General features: G+C 42.3%; 1 protein-coding gene across 1 annotated transcript in view; it reads right to left on the bottom strand.

Moving 5' to 3' along the window:
* The window catches only part of LOC144216133 (phospholipid-transporting ATPase IB-like), a 194,503-nt gene extending 176,236 nt beyond the window's left edge, over window positions 1–18,267 (bottom strand). The window contains exons 1-3 of the mRNA XM_077745421.1: window positions 18,254–18,267; window positions 6,562–6,706; window positions 799–898 (exon numbers count right to left, since the gene is read on the bottom strand). Of these exons, the coding sequence (XP_077601547.1) occupies window positions 799–898; window positions 6,562–6,662 (201 nt within the window). The 5' untranslated portion in view covers window positions 6,663–6,706; window positions 18,254–18,267. The remainder of the gene's footprint in view (window positions 1–798; window positions 899–6,561; window positions 6,707–18,253) is intronic.
* Between the last annotated feature and the right edge of the window lie 1,247 nt (window positions 18,268–19,514).

The raw sequence follows: 19,514 nt of genomic DNA, 5'->3' as shown, positions 1-19,514 counted from the left end.
CTCCCTCTCTCTCTGGGCCTCCCCTGCTCACGCTGTCTCTCTCTCTCTCTCTCTCTCTCTCTCTCTCTCTCCTAGAAATAAAAAAAAAAAAGGAAATTCTGCCATATCTAACAACATGGATGAATCTTGAAGACATGATGCTAAATGAAATAAGCTATAGAAAGACAAATACTGCATGAGTCCACTGATAGGAGATATTTAATGTAGTTAGATTCATGGAGCCAGGGTAAAATGGTGGTGTCGGGGTCGGGAGAGAGGGAGAGAGAAGGAGCTGTTATTCGATGAGCATAAAGTTTAAGCTATGCAAGATTAATAAGTCCTAGAAATCTGCTGTACAACAGATGTCTATGGTTAACACGGGTGTATCATACACTTAAAACTGTTAAGGGGGTATATCTCACATTAAGTGTTCTTACTGAAATATTAAAAAGGAAAGAAAAGAAAATTGGCTACTTCAAACTAGCATTTGGACTTTCTTTAAACTCTTCCTTTTAACATCATAAAATTATACTCTCATGGAGGTGGCATAAATTATAAAAGTTGGTCCAACAATATCTCATTAATGATCTAAATCAGGAAGAACTGTGGGCCAATTCATCTACTGGGCATCACCATGTTTTTTTCTCCCAAAATTGAGAGTTTCAATGTCTTACTGAGTAACTTAAATATCGTCAGAACAATACTTCTCGCCGTGTTTGAATTTATTCTGTACATCCAATTTTTATCTCAGCTAAATGAGCCTTTTATATTTTTCTTTCTTAAAAAAGCGTAACCCAACAATGTGTTCAGAAATATTACCTGCAGTATCGTAATGAACAGGAAGAAAGCATTGGCACCTTTGCTAAACTGCAGATATAAATATCGAGGGAGGAACGACCACAGGCTGTACTTGGCTGTGCTGCAGGTAGAAAGAGAATTACCGACGTCAGCTCACACTCTGCACCCTGAAAACACCAAAGGAAAACCTAGAACTGGGTAAAATATTATTATAAAACACTGACTCTTTTTGGAAGAGTTTTGTTGTTGATTTTGAAAACATTCATCGTTATCTGAAAACTATGTGGGGACAAGGAAAGAAATTTTCCCCGGAACTAAGAACTATGAATATAAGAGATAAGCAAGATGTATTCCACCTGCCCTAACACGGCCTGGCATTCTTGAAACAAAACCCCTAATAACATCTGTCTTATAGGATAAGAGCCACCAGTGTCCCTCCCTCGTCTCCCTCCCAGGTGCTTCATCATTAAAAGTCACCTTAAACCCATCTACCCCCAAAAGCCTAGGCCACGTCATGGACAGAGAAAACCATCGCGGAGGTGTTTCTTTTTTCTAATTAATCTACTACATTTAAAAATCAGAAAGGGGCACCTGGATAGCTCAGTTAGTTAAGCATCTGACTCTTGAGTTCAGCTCGGGTCATGATCTCGTGGTTCGTGACGGCATAATGCTCTGCACTGACAGTGTGGAGCCTGCTGGAAATTCTCTCTCTCAGCCTCTCCTCCACTTGTGGAGTCTTTCTCTCTCTCTCTCTCTCTCTCTCTCTCTCTCCCCCTCTTCCTCCCTCCCTCTCTGTCTCTCAATAAGCAAACTTTAAAAAAAAATAGTTTTAATTATTTCTGAGAGAGAGAGACAGTATGAACAGGGGAGGGTCAGAGAGAGAGGGAGACACAGAATCTGAAACAGGCTCCAGGCTCTGAGCTGTCAGCAGAGAGCCCGACGCGGGGCTCGAACTCACAAACCATGAGATCGTGACCTGAGCCGAAGCCGGATGCTTAACCGACTGAGCCACCCAGGTGCCCCTAAACAAACAAACTTTTAAAAATAACCAGAAAGACCAGGAGTTTGGGGAAGATGGCAGAAGAAGCCTGAATTCACCTTGTCTGCAAACACACCAAGATACCATCTCCATCACCCAGAAGAGGCCACACCAGAAAAGGAAGGAAGGGCAGAGTTACATTTAGGAACCAAATCCCCAACTCAGCGAACCACAAATGGGAGAGACAGCACAGGTACCAAAAAGCAAGAGAATCTGACCCCACACCGGGCACCCCTGGCCCTCGGGACCCACACCGATGAGCCCCCATAAAATCTGGCTTTGAAAGCCAGTGGGGCTGCAACCCAAGAACTTTAGAGTTCAGCAGGCTTAACTGTGGGAGAGCCAGAGAGCAAGAGAAAGCTGGGTCCCTGCCTTTAAAGAGCCAGCATCCCAAACAATACAGCTTAAGACCCAACCCCGAAGTAGCCATTTGAAAAGCACAGGGGGTAGGAGATTGAAGGAGATTTACTGATTAATCTCAGAACACATGCTGGAGAGGCAGGGATCTGCAGATTTTTCCAGGAGCAAGAGTGCTGGCAGAAGCCATTTCTCTTTCCTTCCCCCAGGCTAGACAGCCAGATGCCTGTGGGAGCCAGAAACACTCTTCATCTCCCTTGCTAGCATCAGGGGCCCCACCCCAGCATTCCCCTGTCGACCCACCCCATCCAGCCTGCCTGATTCCATAACAGGCATCCCAGGAAGGCAGCTGCCACCCCCCGCACCCTGCAAGCAGCTCCCGCAGACACCAGCGCCACTCCACAGGGACTCCTGCCCTGAAGACAGGGAGACATAACCCCACGTAAGAACATGCCCGCAGTTTCTGCAGCCAGGCCTCTTAGCTGGCTGTGCAGAAAGCAAGCCCTGCCCTACTCTGCATCTGCAGCTGTGGCAGAGAGGCTAACTGAAGACAGGTTGGCTGACTGCTGGCCCTGCCCACCAACAAGCCCACAGTAGCCACAGACGTGCCTCTCCACAGTGCAGAGAGCAAACCCCGTCCAGTGCACCAACGGAAGAAAAAGGGGGTCATTGCAGCTGGTTGAACTAAGAATAATTGAGCCCAGACACAAGAGGAAGGTGTAAGGCAGCCCACACAGGAGATATCCCTGGAGAATGTTGTTCTGGTGACCAAGGGACAATGCACTATAAGGCCCCACTCTTCTATTAAAGACCACTACATTCAAGCACAGGAGATGTAGCCAACCTGCCTAATACATAGAAATAGACACAGAGTTAGACAAAACCAAGAGACAGAAGAATATGTCACAAATGAAAGAAAAAGGCAAAATCACAGGAAAAGACCAAAATGAAACAAAAATAATATGCCTGATAAGAAAAATTCAAAGTAATGGTCATAAAGTTACTCAATGGGACTTGAGACAAGAGTGGATGAACTCAGTGAGAACTTCAACAAAGAGACAGAAAATATGAAAAACCAGTGAAAGCTGAAGTCAATAAGAGAAATAAAAAATACACTAGAGGAAACCACAAGCTGATTAGAGGATATAGAAGAACAGATTAGTGATCTGGAAGATAGGGTAACAGAAATCAACCCAGCTGAACAGCAAAAAGAGAACTCAGTAACAAAAAATGGGAATAGGTTAAGGGAACTCTGTGACATCATCAATAACATTCACAATATAGAGATCCTATAAAAAGAAGAGAAAAAGAAGGGGGCAAAAAACTTATCTGAAGAAATAATAGCTGAAAACTATTCTCTAATCTGGGGATGGAAACAGACATCCAGATACAGACTGCAGAGAGTTCCCCTAACAAGATGAACTCAAGGATGTCCACACCAAGACATACAATAACTAAAATGCCACCAAAAAAAAAAAGTAATGATAAAGAGAATGTCTTAAAAAGCAAGAGACTAGCAGAGTTACATAAAAGGAAAGCCCCATAAAGCTATCAGGTGATTTTTCAGCAGAAACTACAGGCCAAAAGGGGGCAGTATGATAGATTCAAAGTGCTAAAAGAAAAAAAAAAACACCCTACAACTAAGAATATTCTGTTGTGTTTCTATACACCAGTAATGAAGTTGCAGAAAGAGAAATCAATAAAAAAATATCCCATTTATAATTGCACCAAAAATAATAAAATATCTAGGAATAAACTGAACCAAGGAGGTGAAAGACCTGCACTTTGAAAACTATAAAATATTGATGAAAGAAATTGAAGAGGACACAAATGGTAACATATACCATGCTCACTGATTGGGAGAATCAATATTGTTAAAATGCCAATACTACCCAAAGCAATCTGAAGAAAGCTAGATGTATCACCTTCCCAGATTTCAGGATGTACTACAAAGCTATAGTAATCAAAACATTATAGTACTGGCACAAAAATAGACACATAGACCAAGAACACAGAATAGACAGCCCAGAAATAAACCCACACATATTTGGTCACTTAATCTATGACATAGGAGGTAAGAATATAAAAAGGGTAAAAGACAGTCTCTTCAATAAGTTGTACTGGGAAAACTACATGTAAATGTAGTACATGTACAACTACATGTAAAAGAATGAAATTGGACCACTTTCTTACATCAAACACAAAAATAAAATCAAAATGGATTACATATGTCAATGTGACACTTGAAACCATAAAACTCCTGAAAGAAGTGTCCATTTGGCATTGGATTTAGAACTATTTTTCTACTATAGATGTCTTCTCTGGCAAGGGAAACAAAAGCAAAATTAAACTATTGGGACTACACCAAAATGAAAAGCTTTTGCACAGTGAAGGAAACCATCAACAAAATAAATAGGCAACCTACTTAGTGGGAAAAGATATTTGCAAATGACATATCCAGTAAGGAGTTAACATCATATATATAAACGTATTCAAATATAAACTTATTCAGCTCAACACCTCCCCCCCAATTAATCTGATTACAAATGGGCAGAGGACTTGGGGTGCCTCGGTGGCTCAGTCGGTTGGGCATCCGACTTCAGCTCAGGTCATGATCTCATGGTTCGTGGGTTCGAGCCCCGCATTGGGCTCTGTGCTGACAGCTAGCTCAGAGCCTGGAGCCTCCTTCAGATTCTGTATCTCCTTCTCTCTCTGACCTTCCTCTGCTCACGCTGTCTCTCTCTTTCTCTCTCAGAAATAAATTTAAAAAAAATTTTTTTTAAATTTTAAATAAAATATTTTTTAAAAATGGGCAGAGGACTTGAATAGACATTTTTCCAAAGAAGACACATAGATGGCCAATAAACACATGAAAAGATGCTCAACATCACTATCGGGGAAATGCAAACTAAAACCACAATGAAATGTCACTTTACACCTGTCAGAATGATTAAAATTTAAAAACACAAGAAATAACAAGGATGTGAAGAAAAAGGAAGCCTCATGCACTGTTGGTGGGAATGCAGATTGGTGCAGCCACTATACAAAACAGTATGGAGATTCCATGAAAAATTTAAAACCTATTTACCATATGATCTAGTAATTCATTACTGGATATTTACCCAAAGAAAACAAAAACACAAATTCAGAGAGATATATGCACCCCTATGTTTATTGCAGCATTATTTACAATAGCCCAGATATAGAAGCCACCCAAGTGTCCATCCATAGAAGAAAAGGCAAAGAAGATATAATATATATCAACATGGAAGGGCCTAGAGGGTATAATGCTAAGTGAAATAAGTCAGTCAGAGAAAGACAAATACTATATGATTTCAGTCGTATGTGAATATAAGAAACAAAGAAAAAAAAGAGGCCAACAAAAAACAAAAACTTAAATACAGAAAAATCGCTGGCAGTTGCCAGGAGAGAGATGAACCAGGGGATGCGTGAATTGGTGAAGGGGATTAAGAGCACACTTATCTTGATGAGCCCTGAGTAATGTATAGAATTGCTGAATCACTATATTATACACCTGAAAGCTAATACAACACTGTATGTTAATTATACTTCAATTTTTAAAAAAAGTCTAATACTAAATTCCCCAATGTAGGATAATGGTGGGGAACTCAGCAGCTCTGTGAAGTTCCATTGGAAAACACTTTACCTTGGGAATGAAAACTTGTACATCCACTCTGGAGAACAGTATGGAGTTTCCTTCAAAAGTTGAAAATACAACTACCCTATGACCCAGCAATTGTACTACCTCCTGGTAGTACCCAAAGGATACAAAAAGTACTGATTCAAAGAGCACATGCACCACAATGCTTATAGCTATCAACAATAGCCAAATTATGGAAAGAGCCCAAATGCCTATTGACTATGGATAAAAAAGATGTTCAGTGTGTGTGTGTGTGTGTGTGTGTGTGTGTCTGTGTTCACATGCATGCGTGTGTGTATATAATGGAGGGTACTTGTTGGGATGAACACTGGGTTTTATATGTAAGTGATGAATCACTAGATTCTACTCCTGAAACCAACACTACACTATATGTCAACCAACTTGAATTTAAATAAGACCTTGGGGGAAGAAAAGGAAAGCACTTTACCTCATAGATAGATATTGTTAAAGAGAACTCTCCATTGGTAGTGGGATGCATGGTATTGCCATGAACAGGAACAAGTGAGAGCAGAGGCCAATTCAGAGACAGAAACCTTGAAGGTGAGATGATGACACAGCATATTCTTGGCAGTGAACTTGAGAATTCAAAGTTTCTCAAGGTTTGAGACGACTGTTAGAGCCCGAAGCACCTAAACCAAGTGTTTTTGGCAGGTGAGGGCCGCATCTTCCTCCCTCCTCTCCTCCCAGCTCCACACACACTTCTCACCTGATGGAGTTTTTGCAGAAAGCGTTCCTAAGGGGTTCGTTGAGGTAAATGGTGCGGACTTTGGACACATCTGCTCCTTGCAGAGACTGTGGCCAGCCCATCTTTTCCTCCACGTTCTGACAGCTTAAAGAGAAATCAACAGGTCCTACAACAAGAAGGCAGGGGAACGTTAACACAGACGCGCAAATGAAATCAGGCTCCAGGGAAAGCAGCGCGCGCCCTGCACGTTGGGACAGGGAACTTCAACCTCTGTCGAGTCCCCTGGGAGCAGGCTGCCTCCCAGCCTCAGGTTCTGCACCTGCCTATCCACTTCTCCAGGGACCAGACATCCAGAGCCTCCTCTGTCACCCTGCACTGGGAGGCAGTTCTGGTTCCCTCACAGCTCCCGCAACCCCACTGCCTCCCCAGCCCTGGAGGCCCTGGGTGGGCCCTGACACTCAGCCCAGGGAGGAGACTTTGGGGAAGATGCAGTGACATAGGACCCAGCAGGTGGCCTCAGAAAGAGAACAGAGGAGGGGTGAAGGTGAAGAGGGCCGGGGGAAGGGGAGGGGAGAGTGTCTTGATGGAAGAGCCATAGTTCCATGACCAGAGTGCAGCCCCCTGACCAAGATGGCCTTAACATTCCCTTCAGCTTGACTAAATTTTAAATAGAGGTCTTCTTATCTATAGGTCCCTGGATTCCCTTTCCTTTTTACTAATGTAAAGCATTTACTTTGGGAAATGTGATTGTATATTCTTATTCTACTCCCTTTGAAATGTATAGAAACGTCCTGAAAAGCCCCTTGCCAGCTTTAAGGTCATTGGGAATGCTTTTCTCAAGGACCTGGGAGATTCCGGAAATGTAATCATCAAAGAAGATCTCCACGGTAGGGTAGAAGCCGAACCTCAGGGAGTGCCTTGCTCTAAGTGTAAAATTCTCATATGTCATAAGATAAGACTAACTGTACTTGTTCTTTAGGTAAAGCCAGTTAGCAGACACAGGTGACCAACTCCCCCCTTCCTTCCCCATCTCAGCTCTCAGCTCTTACAAACTCTCGCATCTGTTGTTTCAGCTAAGGTGAGCTCAGTCTCTCTCCCCTACTGCAATAGCCTTGAATAGTCTTCCCAGCCCAGTTAACTTCGCCCAGGTAATATATATTTTGATATCTCCTACCCCAAAAATAAATGAGATTTTTGACCAAGGGGCCAAGGAGAGTCTCGTTTGTTTCTGATGAGAAATAGAGGCTAGTATGCCCTCAACATTAAGAAACGCCTTTATGTCTGAGTCCATGTACTCAATTTTCCTCAGATTTGCCCAAGGTCCTATAGTGCAGGATTAATCGGGATATTCGAATCCTTGAGTTACGGAACTTTCCCACCATGACTGTATGTTTAGTCCTGCTATTTATCTACAAGCATCTCCCCAGCAACCCATTCATGTGTGAGGGTGAAGAAACAAAAGGCCAAGGTTTACTAAGGGGCTGCTGGTGAAAATAAATAAAGCTCTAAACACCTGACTGGACACGTGTGATCTTCAGGAAGGGGGAGGCTGCTGACCTGCTGCTACTTGAGAGAAGGGTGCTGGTGACTAAGTGTCCCTAGTTGAAAGGCCTGAGCCTAAGCTAATGTCCCGGCTCACACGCTAGATGCCTCTCACCGCACCAACACATCTCTTCTGCAAATAACTGGTCTGTTAGAGTGGCCCCATTAAACTGAAAATAGTAAACAGTGAGACAGAATAGAATCTATGAAAAAGTAATGCAGCCCTTTGCCTGTAAAAATGACAAAGCCTAAGGAACACAAGACAAAGGCATTTCTTGTTTGCACATCAAAAGAATTAAGTTACAAAACACACAGAAAATACATTTCCTGTAAAAGAAATTAGATATGGCCATTATGAAACAAGCGGTCAAAAATAGAAATACAACATTATTTTTTAAAGTGACAATGAAACTACAGAAGAATTTTCAATGTGACCTGAAAGAGCGCAGGAAAGAAATGAAAGAGAAATATCTTAAGAAACAGGAAAGCCACCCTAGAAGCAACTAAGGTAACAGAGAGCTGAAAAGAGGCATGTCCTGCACAGACTATGAAAACTAAGCAAAACGAAATGAAAAAGAGCACAGATGATAAAGAACTGGAGAGAATTACAGATGTGGGACAAAGGATCCAATGTATGCATATTTCTTGTCCTTAAGAAATTTAAAAAATGAAACAAAACTATTGAAAGTCATAGTAGAATAGACCTTTCTTTAATGAGAACAAAATGACTAAGAAAAATCTAACACAAAATAAATGCCAAGACATTTCCCGGTTAAGTTTATTGGAGTTTAGGAATAACAAACAAACAAAAAAATCACTATTAGACCAGCAAATCACTTATGAAGGTCAGAAAGAGAGGCACTATTGGGGTCACACTTAGGTTTCACCACTGAGGCAGGAGGCCAGCTGTCCCATCAAGAAATGACCGAAAAGCTGGCAAACAGGATGTAGATAGCAGTGACTTCTTTGGGTATTAAAACAAGGCTTTAGATAACTGCAGGCCATCTTATTGTGACCAAACTTTCTGTTGACACAGCTTAAAATGGTGACCTTTTTAAAAGGCTTTTTAAATCCATTAGTCAAGATGGCAGCTATTATCAAGTCAAATGTTAATCAAAAACAAAATTCAAGAGAAGTAAGTAAAAAATTCAAAAGGCACTTTTCTCCTGAAGAAATCTAATTAATACCAAAGTTAACTGTGGGAAAACAAGGGTTATAGAAGTCAAGGCTCAGGTCATGCCCAAGATGAAGACTCTGAGAAAATGTCATCTCAGAGTCAGGGTGAAGTTGAAAGACTGTTGCCCCATTATCCATTCACCAATCACTCCCACAGGGCCTTGGTAGCATCCTGACAAAGAAGAGATTGAGACAAACAGACAGACAGAGACAGAGAGACACAGGGAGTGAGAGACAGAGAGAGAGAGAGAGAGAGAGAGAGGTGGGAGGGAGGAGACTGTCCAGCAGAATAACCCAAAATGGGATCACCAGAGTTATCCAAGAAATCTCAAGAACTATCAGTTTAAAATGGTTCAGAATTAGTAGTGCTACAAGGTAAAAGCAGATAGAAAGACAGACAGAGAGAGAGAGAGAAATGGGGCAAAAGCAATACGTGAAGACAGAGGGCTATGAATTTTTCAGAGAAGCAAGAAAACCAATACATCTCAAAGTAAAAATTAAAACCACACTTGGATTTATAGTGAAAATGCAGAAAAATAAAGACAAAGAGGATATCTTGAAAGCAGCCAGTGAAAAATAAGAGGAAGGAATGCTTCCTAAAAATTTTATGAAACCACATTATGACACCAAAACCAAAGTCATTACAAGAAAAAAATAGTACAAATACAAATCCTTTATAAACATGAATACAAAAATCCTTAGCAAAAAATCAAATCTACCAATATACAAAATGATCACATACCATGACTTTTATGCACTGAATTGCATCTTCACGCCAAAAGATGGTACGTTGATGTCCTAACCCTCAGTACCTCAGAATGTGACCTTATTTTGAAATAAGTTGTCTTAGTCTGTTCAGGCTGCTCTAACAAAATACCACAAGCTAGGTAGCTCATAAACAACCAATTTATTTCTCACAGTTTTAAAGGCTGGGAAGTCCAAGATCAAGGTGTCAGCATGATGGTTTTGGTGAGGGCCACCTTCGTGGTTCATAGCTGGTTCATTCTCATTATATCCTCACATAGTGGAAGGGGCTAAGGATCTCTCTGGGCACCGATCCCATTCACGAGGGCTCCTTCATGCTTAAGCACCTCCCCAAGGCTCCACCTGCTAGTACCCTCACCACTGGTACTTAGGACTTCAACACATGCATGGGGGTAGGGGGACACAAATATTCAGACCACAGCATAAGGTCCTTGCAGCGTCAACCAAATTGAGAAAGTGTCACAGAGTGGGCCCTAATCCAATATGACTAGTATCCTTATGAAAAGGGGAACTTTGGTCCCAGAGACAGACACACATATAAAGGGAAGACCATGAGAAGAGACAAGAAAAACGCCACGTGAACATGGAGGTACAGAACGGAATTGTGCGGCTGCAAACCAAGGAGCATCCAGAGCGACTGGAACGTGGAAGAGGCAAAGGATGATCCTTCGCCTATTATTTCAAGTGAAGTACGGCCCTGCTGACCTTGACTTCAGACTTCTATACTTGAGAATTCTGAAATAATAGATTTCTGTTGTTCTACGTCACCCAGTTTGTGGCAAATTTTCCCTATGATAAGCCTAGGACACTGATAATGACCTAGTGGGGTTTATTCCAAGAAAGGAAGTTTGATTCATCATTTGAACATAAAAGGATGTAATTTATCACCTCAAAAGACTAAAGAAAAAAAAAAACCCTGTGATAATCTCAATAGATACAGAAAAGGCAGTTGACAAAGTTCAACATCAAATGATCAAAACTCCCAGCAAGCCAAGAAAATAGGGGACATTCTTCAACCTAATGAAGGATAACTATGAAAAACCTGCAGCAAATATCAGACTTAATTGCAAAAGACCAGATGCTTTCTTCCAAAGACTGGTAATGACCCAAGGCTGTCCTTCCTCACCACATATACACAATATTATACTGAAGGCTTTATTCAGTGCAAAAAGGCAAGACAAGTAAAATGCAAAGAGAAAGGAAAGAAAGAAAGAAAGAAATGGAAGTCTATTGACAAACTATGTGATGGCCTATATAAAATCCTCTCAAAGTATTTTAAAAACCATTCTGGTGTAACATGTAAAAAAAAAAAAACTTGGAAATTAAGACTTCCATCTTCATAAAGAGAAAAAATATATATGACTAAACTGAAAATCAATGACTCTTTTTATATCCCTCAGAGAATTCAGGTCACAGGGCAAATTGCCACCCCAAAAACTGAAGAGAGGGGTGTATACAGAGAATCACAATTTATCTCTGGAGCCAGCAACTGGAAGAAACATGTAGAGGGTCACTGATTAATTGCAGAAGGCTTAACCATAAATTAGCTTCAAGATAAGTCTCTGGGGACACAGTCCTACAGGGGGACCTTAAGGAGCACTGCTAGGCTCTCAGGGTGAAGATCAGAGAAAAGTCCCTTCATATGAGCCGCCAGTAAGAGAAGGGGAGGGAAAAGGGACCATTGTAAGATATGCCCAGCACATTCTGTTCTCCTCAACAAGGGCGTCCTCAGGGAAAAGTGTTTTACCAGAGCCTCATCAACAGGGGAGAAGGGAAATGCCTAGCGTTAGATTATTCTAGTTTTCCTGTCTTACTTAAAAGAAAAACCCCCTAAGAAGCACTTGGGAAGAACAAAGCCAAATCATAGGATTAGAGAACATTTGCCCTCTCCTGCCCTTGCCACGGGAACACAGTTCCCATACGGTAACAGAGAATCACAGCTGCAAGAAGCGGCTAAGAACCTACTGAAGAAGGAGTCTCTAGGGAAACCAAAATACACAGTGACTCCACAGCTGCATAATGGAGCAATTTCCAGGAGTAGGGAGGGGGAGCCTAAAAAGTAGCTGAGCAACTCCTACACATAAAGTGAATGGAAAAAACCCACATCAGAGTGGGTAGGAAAGGCTGACACGACCTTACTATAAACCCCACTGTGGGTTTGATTATGGCCCCCCGCAGTCAGGAGGGAACTCAAAAACCTGAGCTTCTCCCGGAGGAGTGAAGGGTTTGAACCCTACTTATGGCACCTCGACTTTTACCTGCACCTTAGAAATGAGCCCCAAAACATCTAATAGGGCTTGCATCCCTGAGCCTCACAAGGCTATGGTGAAGTGAGAAAATCATTCTTAAAGGCCTCACATGTACAAACACCCGCATGCTCCCCAGGGCCGAGCACAGAGGCAGCCAACTAAAAAGTGCCTAGACTTTCTGTGAAAGAGACCTTTTTTCTCAGGTCAAAGCACTGGCCTATGGGGCTGGCATCTACATTATCACACAGCTGGGGGTCTGCTAAAATTTCTCCAAATATGGAGGATTGTGGACGCCATCTTTGCTCTCCATCTTCACCTCACTCCAGCCATCTGATATCTTCTAGTGTGGGGCTTACATACTCATCTGGTGACCTGATTTTTACAGCTGCCAGGGCTATGCTCATTAGTCCCAGTGGAGTGTCACCAGTGGAGAAAGAGTTCTCACCCAGCCTGCACCCCAACGTCACAACAGAGAGATAACAGACTGAGGAGCCCAGGCTCTCTGTGAAGCAGGCCAATTAACTTATCTTCACCGGTGTGATCTGAGGGGCAGGCTTCTCATCAAACACATATCTGAAGACCAACAGTCAACCTCTCCAGACACCTTGGAGGGTGGGTACTATCTTTGGAGACGGTCTGCCACTCTCCAGAGGACCAATATCTCCCAGAGGGGAGTTTTTACACACAGCTGGCACCCCAGTTTGTACCTCTGGTGCCCCAGTTTTTGTGACTGCCATGCAGGGGACACTGCTTGACCGCCTGGCTCTGGTGGCTGGCCGGGGTTGCATTCCTGGGTCTCATGGGATGGGACTGTAACAATCAGAGAGCAGGTCCTTGGCCAGCGCCAGCCCCAGAGCAGTCCACAGGCAGCAGACGGAAACACCCCCCCCCAGTCTTTCTGTGGAAGAGGCCTGTTTGCTGGTCAGGGAGCTTCCGCCTGAGGGGCAAGCTAGCGGTGTGGCACACGGGGGGCCTGCGGAAGTGCTCTCCAGGGACGGAGGCCGGTGGATGGCCCCTGTGTGCGCTCCATCTGCTTCACTCCGGCTCAGCAGTATCTGCCAGAAAGGAGCTAGTGCCCTTTTCTGGCACCCCAGTTTCTGTGACGACTTCCCAGGGGACGCTCTAGGTTGCCTGGCTCTGGTGACCAGCAGGACTCATGCTTGTGGGTCCCATAAGGATAAAACCAACAGAGAAATGGCTCTTAACCGACTATCACCCCCCAGGGAACAGCTGAGTGGCAACAGTCTTTCTGTGGAAGAGGCCTGTTAGCCTCATAGCTGCAGCCTAGGGGACAGGCTTCCAATTAAGCACACGTCCAAGGGCCAACAGGAATTCCCTCCAGAGACCTCAGAGGGTGGCACTATCTTTGCGGCTGCCACCCAGGGGACACCTCTGGATTGGCTGGCTATGTGGCCAGGGGAGCTTACACTCATGATCCTAAAGGACCATATGTATTCGTTTACATTAAAAACTGCCACGTGATTGACCTGAGGGTCTATCTACCAAACAGGAAGTAAAAACACTAATTTTAAAAGATCTCTGCACACCCACTGCAACATTATTCACAACAGGCAATATAAGGAAACAACCTAAGTGTCCATTGGTGAATGAATAATAAAGAAAATGTGGTGAATATATACAATTACGTATTATCCAGCCATGACAATGAGGAAGCTCTTGGCATCGGCAATGACATGGATGGACTTGAGGGCAGTATGCTAACTGAATGAAGACAGAGAAAGACAAATATTATATGATCTCACTTACATGTGGGAATCAAAAATAAACAAACAAGCTCATAGATACAGAGAAGACTGATGATGGCCAGAGGTGGGAATGGGAGATGAGTAAATTTTAAAGAAGGTCAAAAGATACGAACTTCTGGTTACAAAAGAAAGAAGTCCTGCGGATGTAACATACAGCATGGTGACTGTAGTTAATAACACTGTATTGCATATTTGAAGGCTGCTCAGAGTAAATCTTAAAAGTTCTCATCACTAGAAAAAAAAAATTTATAACTATGTGTGAAGACAGATGCTCACTAGATTTGCGGGTGATCACTTCACAATAAATACAAATATTGAATCGTTGTGTTTACACCTGAAACTAACATTATATGTCAACTATATCTCAATTTAAAAAACTTAAACATAGAATTTACCGTATGATCTGGGAATTCCACTTTTAGATACACACCCGAAAGAATTGGAAGGACTCAAACAGAAACCCGCACACGAGTGTTCACAGCAGTATTATTCACAATGGCCCAAAGGTGAAAACAACCCAAAAGTCCATCAGCAAGTGACCTGATAAACACAATGTGCTATGTACATATACTGGAATATTATTCAGCCTTTAAAAATAATGAAATTCTGATACATCCTACATGGATGAAACTTGTAAATATTATGCTAAGTGAAACAGGCAGACACAAAGGACAAATGCTACGATTCCACTTATACGAGGTACCTCGAGTAGCCAAATTCACTGAGACAGCAAAAAATAGACTGGAGGTTAGTGGGGGCTGGCGGAAAGGGGAAAAGGAGCGTTATTGTTTAACGGGTATGGAGTTTCTGTCTGGGATGATGAGAAAGTTCTTGAAATACACAGTGGTGATAGCTGCACGATTTTGTGACTGTGTTTAATGCTACTGAATTGTAAACTTTAAGGTTATTTAATGTAAGAGACAATTAAAGCTAGAGAACAAACTAAGGGTTGATGGAGGGAGGTGGGTGCGGGATGGGCTAGATGGGGGATGGGCATTAAGGAAGGCACTTGTTATAATGAGCACTGGTTTTGTATGTAAGTGATGAATCACTGGATTCTGCTGCTGAAACCAATACTGCGCTCTATGTTACCTAAACAGAATTTAAATAAAATTTTGAAAAGGAAAACACAAAACAAAATTGCCTTGAATGGTAAATTTTCTGTGTTTTTAACCAAAATAAAATAACCATAATAAAACCAAAGTAAAATAGACAATAGATATTATAAAACTATTATAATTAAACAGTGATAGGAACAGAATAAGCCAAGGAAAAGTAGGCAATAGATATTATAAAACTATTATAATTAAACAGTGACTAGGAACAGAATAAGCCAAGGAAAAGTGATCACATACACATACAGAGGCCTGGAGAGTGGCATTATTAAGTCTTCAGGAAAAGAAAGGCTTTCTTTCTACAAATTATACTGAACTAACTGGTTAGCAGTATGGAGGAAATGCTATCTCTAACTTCCATCACTTACAAAAATACATTTCAGAGAGGCTAAATTGTCTAAGTATGAAAAGCAAAATTTCAAAGATTTAAAAGAATTAATGAAATCTGTATGAGATCAGGGAATGGGAAAGATTACTTCAAAAAGTTTCAAAAGCACGGACCATAAAGGAAAATACTGATTAATCTGACTTCATGAAAACAAAGAACCTTTTGTGTATTGAAACAGTCAAGGGGCACCTGTGTGGCTTAGTCGGTTGGGCGTCCGACTTTCACTTAGGTCATGATCTCGCGGTTCGTGGGTTCGAGCCCCGCGTCGGGCTCTGTGCTGAATTCCAGCTCGGAGCCTGGAGCCTGTTTCAGAGTCTGTGTCTCCCTCTCTCTCTGACCCTCCCCTGTCATGCTGTCTCTCTCAGAAATAAATAAAAAACATTAATAAAAAAAACCTTTAAGAACAAACCACATGCCCCCAGAGTATGTTTTAATGTCAATAACTGACACAGATTTTCTCTTAGATGTTTTAAAGGATTCCCACAAATCAATAAAAAAATATAAAAACATATAGAACACATTGGAATTGGTGATCAATTTAGAGAAAGATAAAAGCAACATAAATATATGAAAATAGCTCAAGTTCAGTCAGGCTACAGCTAAAAACTAAAGAGCATGATAATGCGTGGGTGAGGACACAGGGCATCAGAAACCAGTAGGGGGCAGGTGGGAGTATAAATTAACACAACCATTGTAGACAGTCAGTGAGGCTGCGGGTGTCGCACAGTCCAGTTCTGTAGTCGCCTCGCATCTGTGGGTGATGCATTCCAAGACCCCCCGGCGGATGCTTGAAACCACAGAGAGTACCAAGCCTTGTAAACACTATGTTACTTGCTATGCATACACGCCTGTAGAAGTTTAATTTATAAGTTAGGCATGGCAAGAGATCAACGGCAATCATGATAAAATAGACCAACTAGAATATACTGTAACGGAGTTATGTGAATGTCGTCTCTCTCTCTCTCTCTCTCAAATTATCGGACAGTACTGTACTGACCTTCTTGTGATGATGTGAGATGATAAAATATCCACATGATGAGACAAAGCAAGATGAATGACGCGGGCATCGTGACCTAATGTTAGGCTACTATAGACCTTCTGACCACGCATCAGAGGAGGATCCTCTGCTTCGGGGCTGTGGTTGACCCCGGGTGACTGAAACCGTGGAAAGCAAAGCCACAGTTAAGAGGGCACCACTGTATTTCTACTTCTAAATATAACTTTAAAAAAAAAAACCCTCATATGTGTACAAGGAGACGTGAACAACGATGTGCATTCCAGGACTGTTTGTAACAGCTAAAAAACAGGAAAAAATCTCAATGCTTAGGAATAAAGGAACAGTTAAAAAAAAAAACCCATCTTAATCCTATAATGAAATATCGTGGAGATTTTTAAGAGTGCTAACAATAGATGATAGATTATTGATATACAGAGCTCAAAAATCTAAGAGTGATGTGAAAATGATATGTCAACTTTAAAGATACATAACTACAATATTGTGTCTTGATTATGGATCTATAGTATTTCTATTTTTAATTTTTAATGTTTGTTTATTTTGAGAGAGAGAGAGAGGGAGAGAGAATCACAAGCAGGCTCTGCGTTGTCAGTGCGCACACAGTCGGACGTGGGGCTCAATCCCGTAAGCTCATGACCTGAGCCAACATCGAGTTGGATGCTTAGCTGAATGAGCCACCCATGAGCCCCTGTAAACGTATTTTTATTTTTATTTTTTTTAATGTTTTATTTATTTCTAGGAGACAGAGAGAGAGACAGAGTGAGCAGGGGAGGGTCAGAGAGAGAGGGAGACACAGACTCTGAAACAGGCTCCAGGCTCTGAGCTGGCAGTCAGCACAGAGCCCGACGCGGGGCTCGAACCCACGAACCGCGAGATCATGACCCAAGCGAAAGTCAGACGCTTAACCGACTAAGCCACCCAGGCGCCCCTAGGCTTCACCGTATTTTTAAATGACTAAAATCACACATAACACATTCAGAATAGTAACTGCCTGGAGCAGAGCCCAAGGGAGGAAGCCAGGAGGATTGAGCCTAGAGGTAACAGTTAAAGGTGATTTTTGCTTTCTCTCCAACGATTTATTTCTAAAAAAAAATAGTAAACATAGAGGAGGACACTTATGGGGATGAGCACTGAGTGTTATGTGGAAACTAATTTGACAATAAACTATTTGTAAAAAAGAAACTAAAAAAAAATAAAAATAATAATAAAAATAGTAAAATTAAATACAAACTTAAAAACATAAAAAGTAATAAAACGTTAGAGGTTGTTTATTCTGTATGGTGAGAGCCCGTGTGTTTGCTGAATTTTATACCCGTGCACTGACACACAACACGCAGACTGCCTGCCTTGGCGTCCACCAAACGCGGACAGTCCAAACTACTGGAATATTCTGAAGCAACAGGTAAATTACAGAGGAATCGATCATTTCCGTTTATTCCCTCTCTGGCCGCTTAGGGTCCAGGACACTGATTCCAGCCTCTCAGCACCTGTCACCCAAGATTTCAAGGGCACGAATCTGCAATGAAAGAGAAGGACGGACTCCCTGGGTGAGCCGGGGACGTTGGAGAAGGGACCCAAGGTCAGTTACTGTTAACAGTTGCCCAGCTGCTGTTTAAAGGGACAACACACTGAAACAAAGGGCTTCCTGGTTACTCACCAGTCAGGCTGCGGACACCACTCGTGACTGGAAAACTGACCTTTTAGGGTTAATATCCTGACTGTCTTCCCTCGGCACAAACAGCCCTAATCCGGGACAGCAGCGCCTGGGCTTGGCCCAGAAGGAGCCGAAGCCGTCCCAGCTTGCCTCTGGAAGTTCTGACAGTTGAGTTCTCAGCACCGCCCTCCGCGCTGTGCTTGAGACGAGGTTGCCCACGTTCCCCGTTCTTCCGCGCTCACCCGTTGTGCTTCCCATGCCCTCTGAAGGGCCTCCAGCCTTCGACTCAGCCTAGAAGGATAAAACAGACCTGCCAAACTTCGGACCTAATTCCACTTCTCCTTCAAATGGTGGGGGAAAAAAGTATGTAATGTGCTTTACTAACAGGCGAACACATGGAGGTAAGACAGTACCTCACCGGAAACAACAGGAACTCAGTGTAGGTATGATAACTGATGGTTTTTGCCAGTAGTGTCGTAGAGTAAGTCATTGGCTCTCAAACCAATGAGCCTCAGGTACCCTTCAGGGTCTTTAAAAAAATATCAAAGAACCCAAGGAGTTTTCATCTATGTGGCGTACATCTACTGATAGTTACCATATTGGAAATAACACGGGTACAACCATTCCTGAGAACANTTTATTTTTTTTAATGTTTTATTTATTTCTAGGAGAGAGAGAGAGACAGCGTGAGCAGAGGAGGGTCAGAGAGAGAGGGAGTCACAGACCGAAACAGGCTCCAGGCTCTGAGCTGGCAGTCAGCACAGAGCCCAACGCGGGGCTCGAACNCTAGGCTTCACCGTATTTTTAAATGACTAAAATCACACATAACACATTCAGAATAGTAACTGCCTGGAGCAGAGCCCAAGGGAGGAAGCCAGGAGGATTGAGCCTAGAGGTAACAGTTAAAGGTGATTTTTGCTTTCTCTCCAACGATTTATTTCTAAAAAAAAATAGTAAACATAGAGGAGGACACTTATGGGGATGAGCACTGAGTGTTATGTGGAAACTAATTTGACAATAAACTATTTGTAAAAAAGAAACTAAAAAAAAATAAAAATAATAATAAAAATAGTAAAATTAAATACAAACTTAAAAACATAAAAAGTAATAAAACGTTAGAGGTTGTTTATTCTGTATGGTGAGAGCCCGTGTGTTTGCTGAATTTTATACCCGTGCACTGACACACAACACGCAGACTGCCTGCCTTGGCGTCCACCAAACGCGGACAGTCCAAACTACTGGAATATTCTGAAGCAACAGGTAAATTACAGAGGAATCGATCATTTCCGTTTATTCCCTCTCTG

Source organism: Crocuta crocuta, unplaced genomic scaffold (genome assembly GCF_008692635.1).
Source record: "Crocuta crocuta isolate KB4526 unplaced genomic scaffold, BGI_CrCroc_1.0 scaffold258, whole genome shotgun sequence".
Classification (NCBI taxonomy): Eukaryota; Metazoa; Chordata; class Mammalia; order Carnivora; family Hyaenidae; genus Crocuta; species Crocuta crocuta.
The sequence above is the reverse complement of the archived record's forward strand: the minus strand, read 5'-3'. Positions and strand labels throughout refer to the sequence as shown.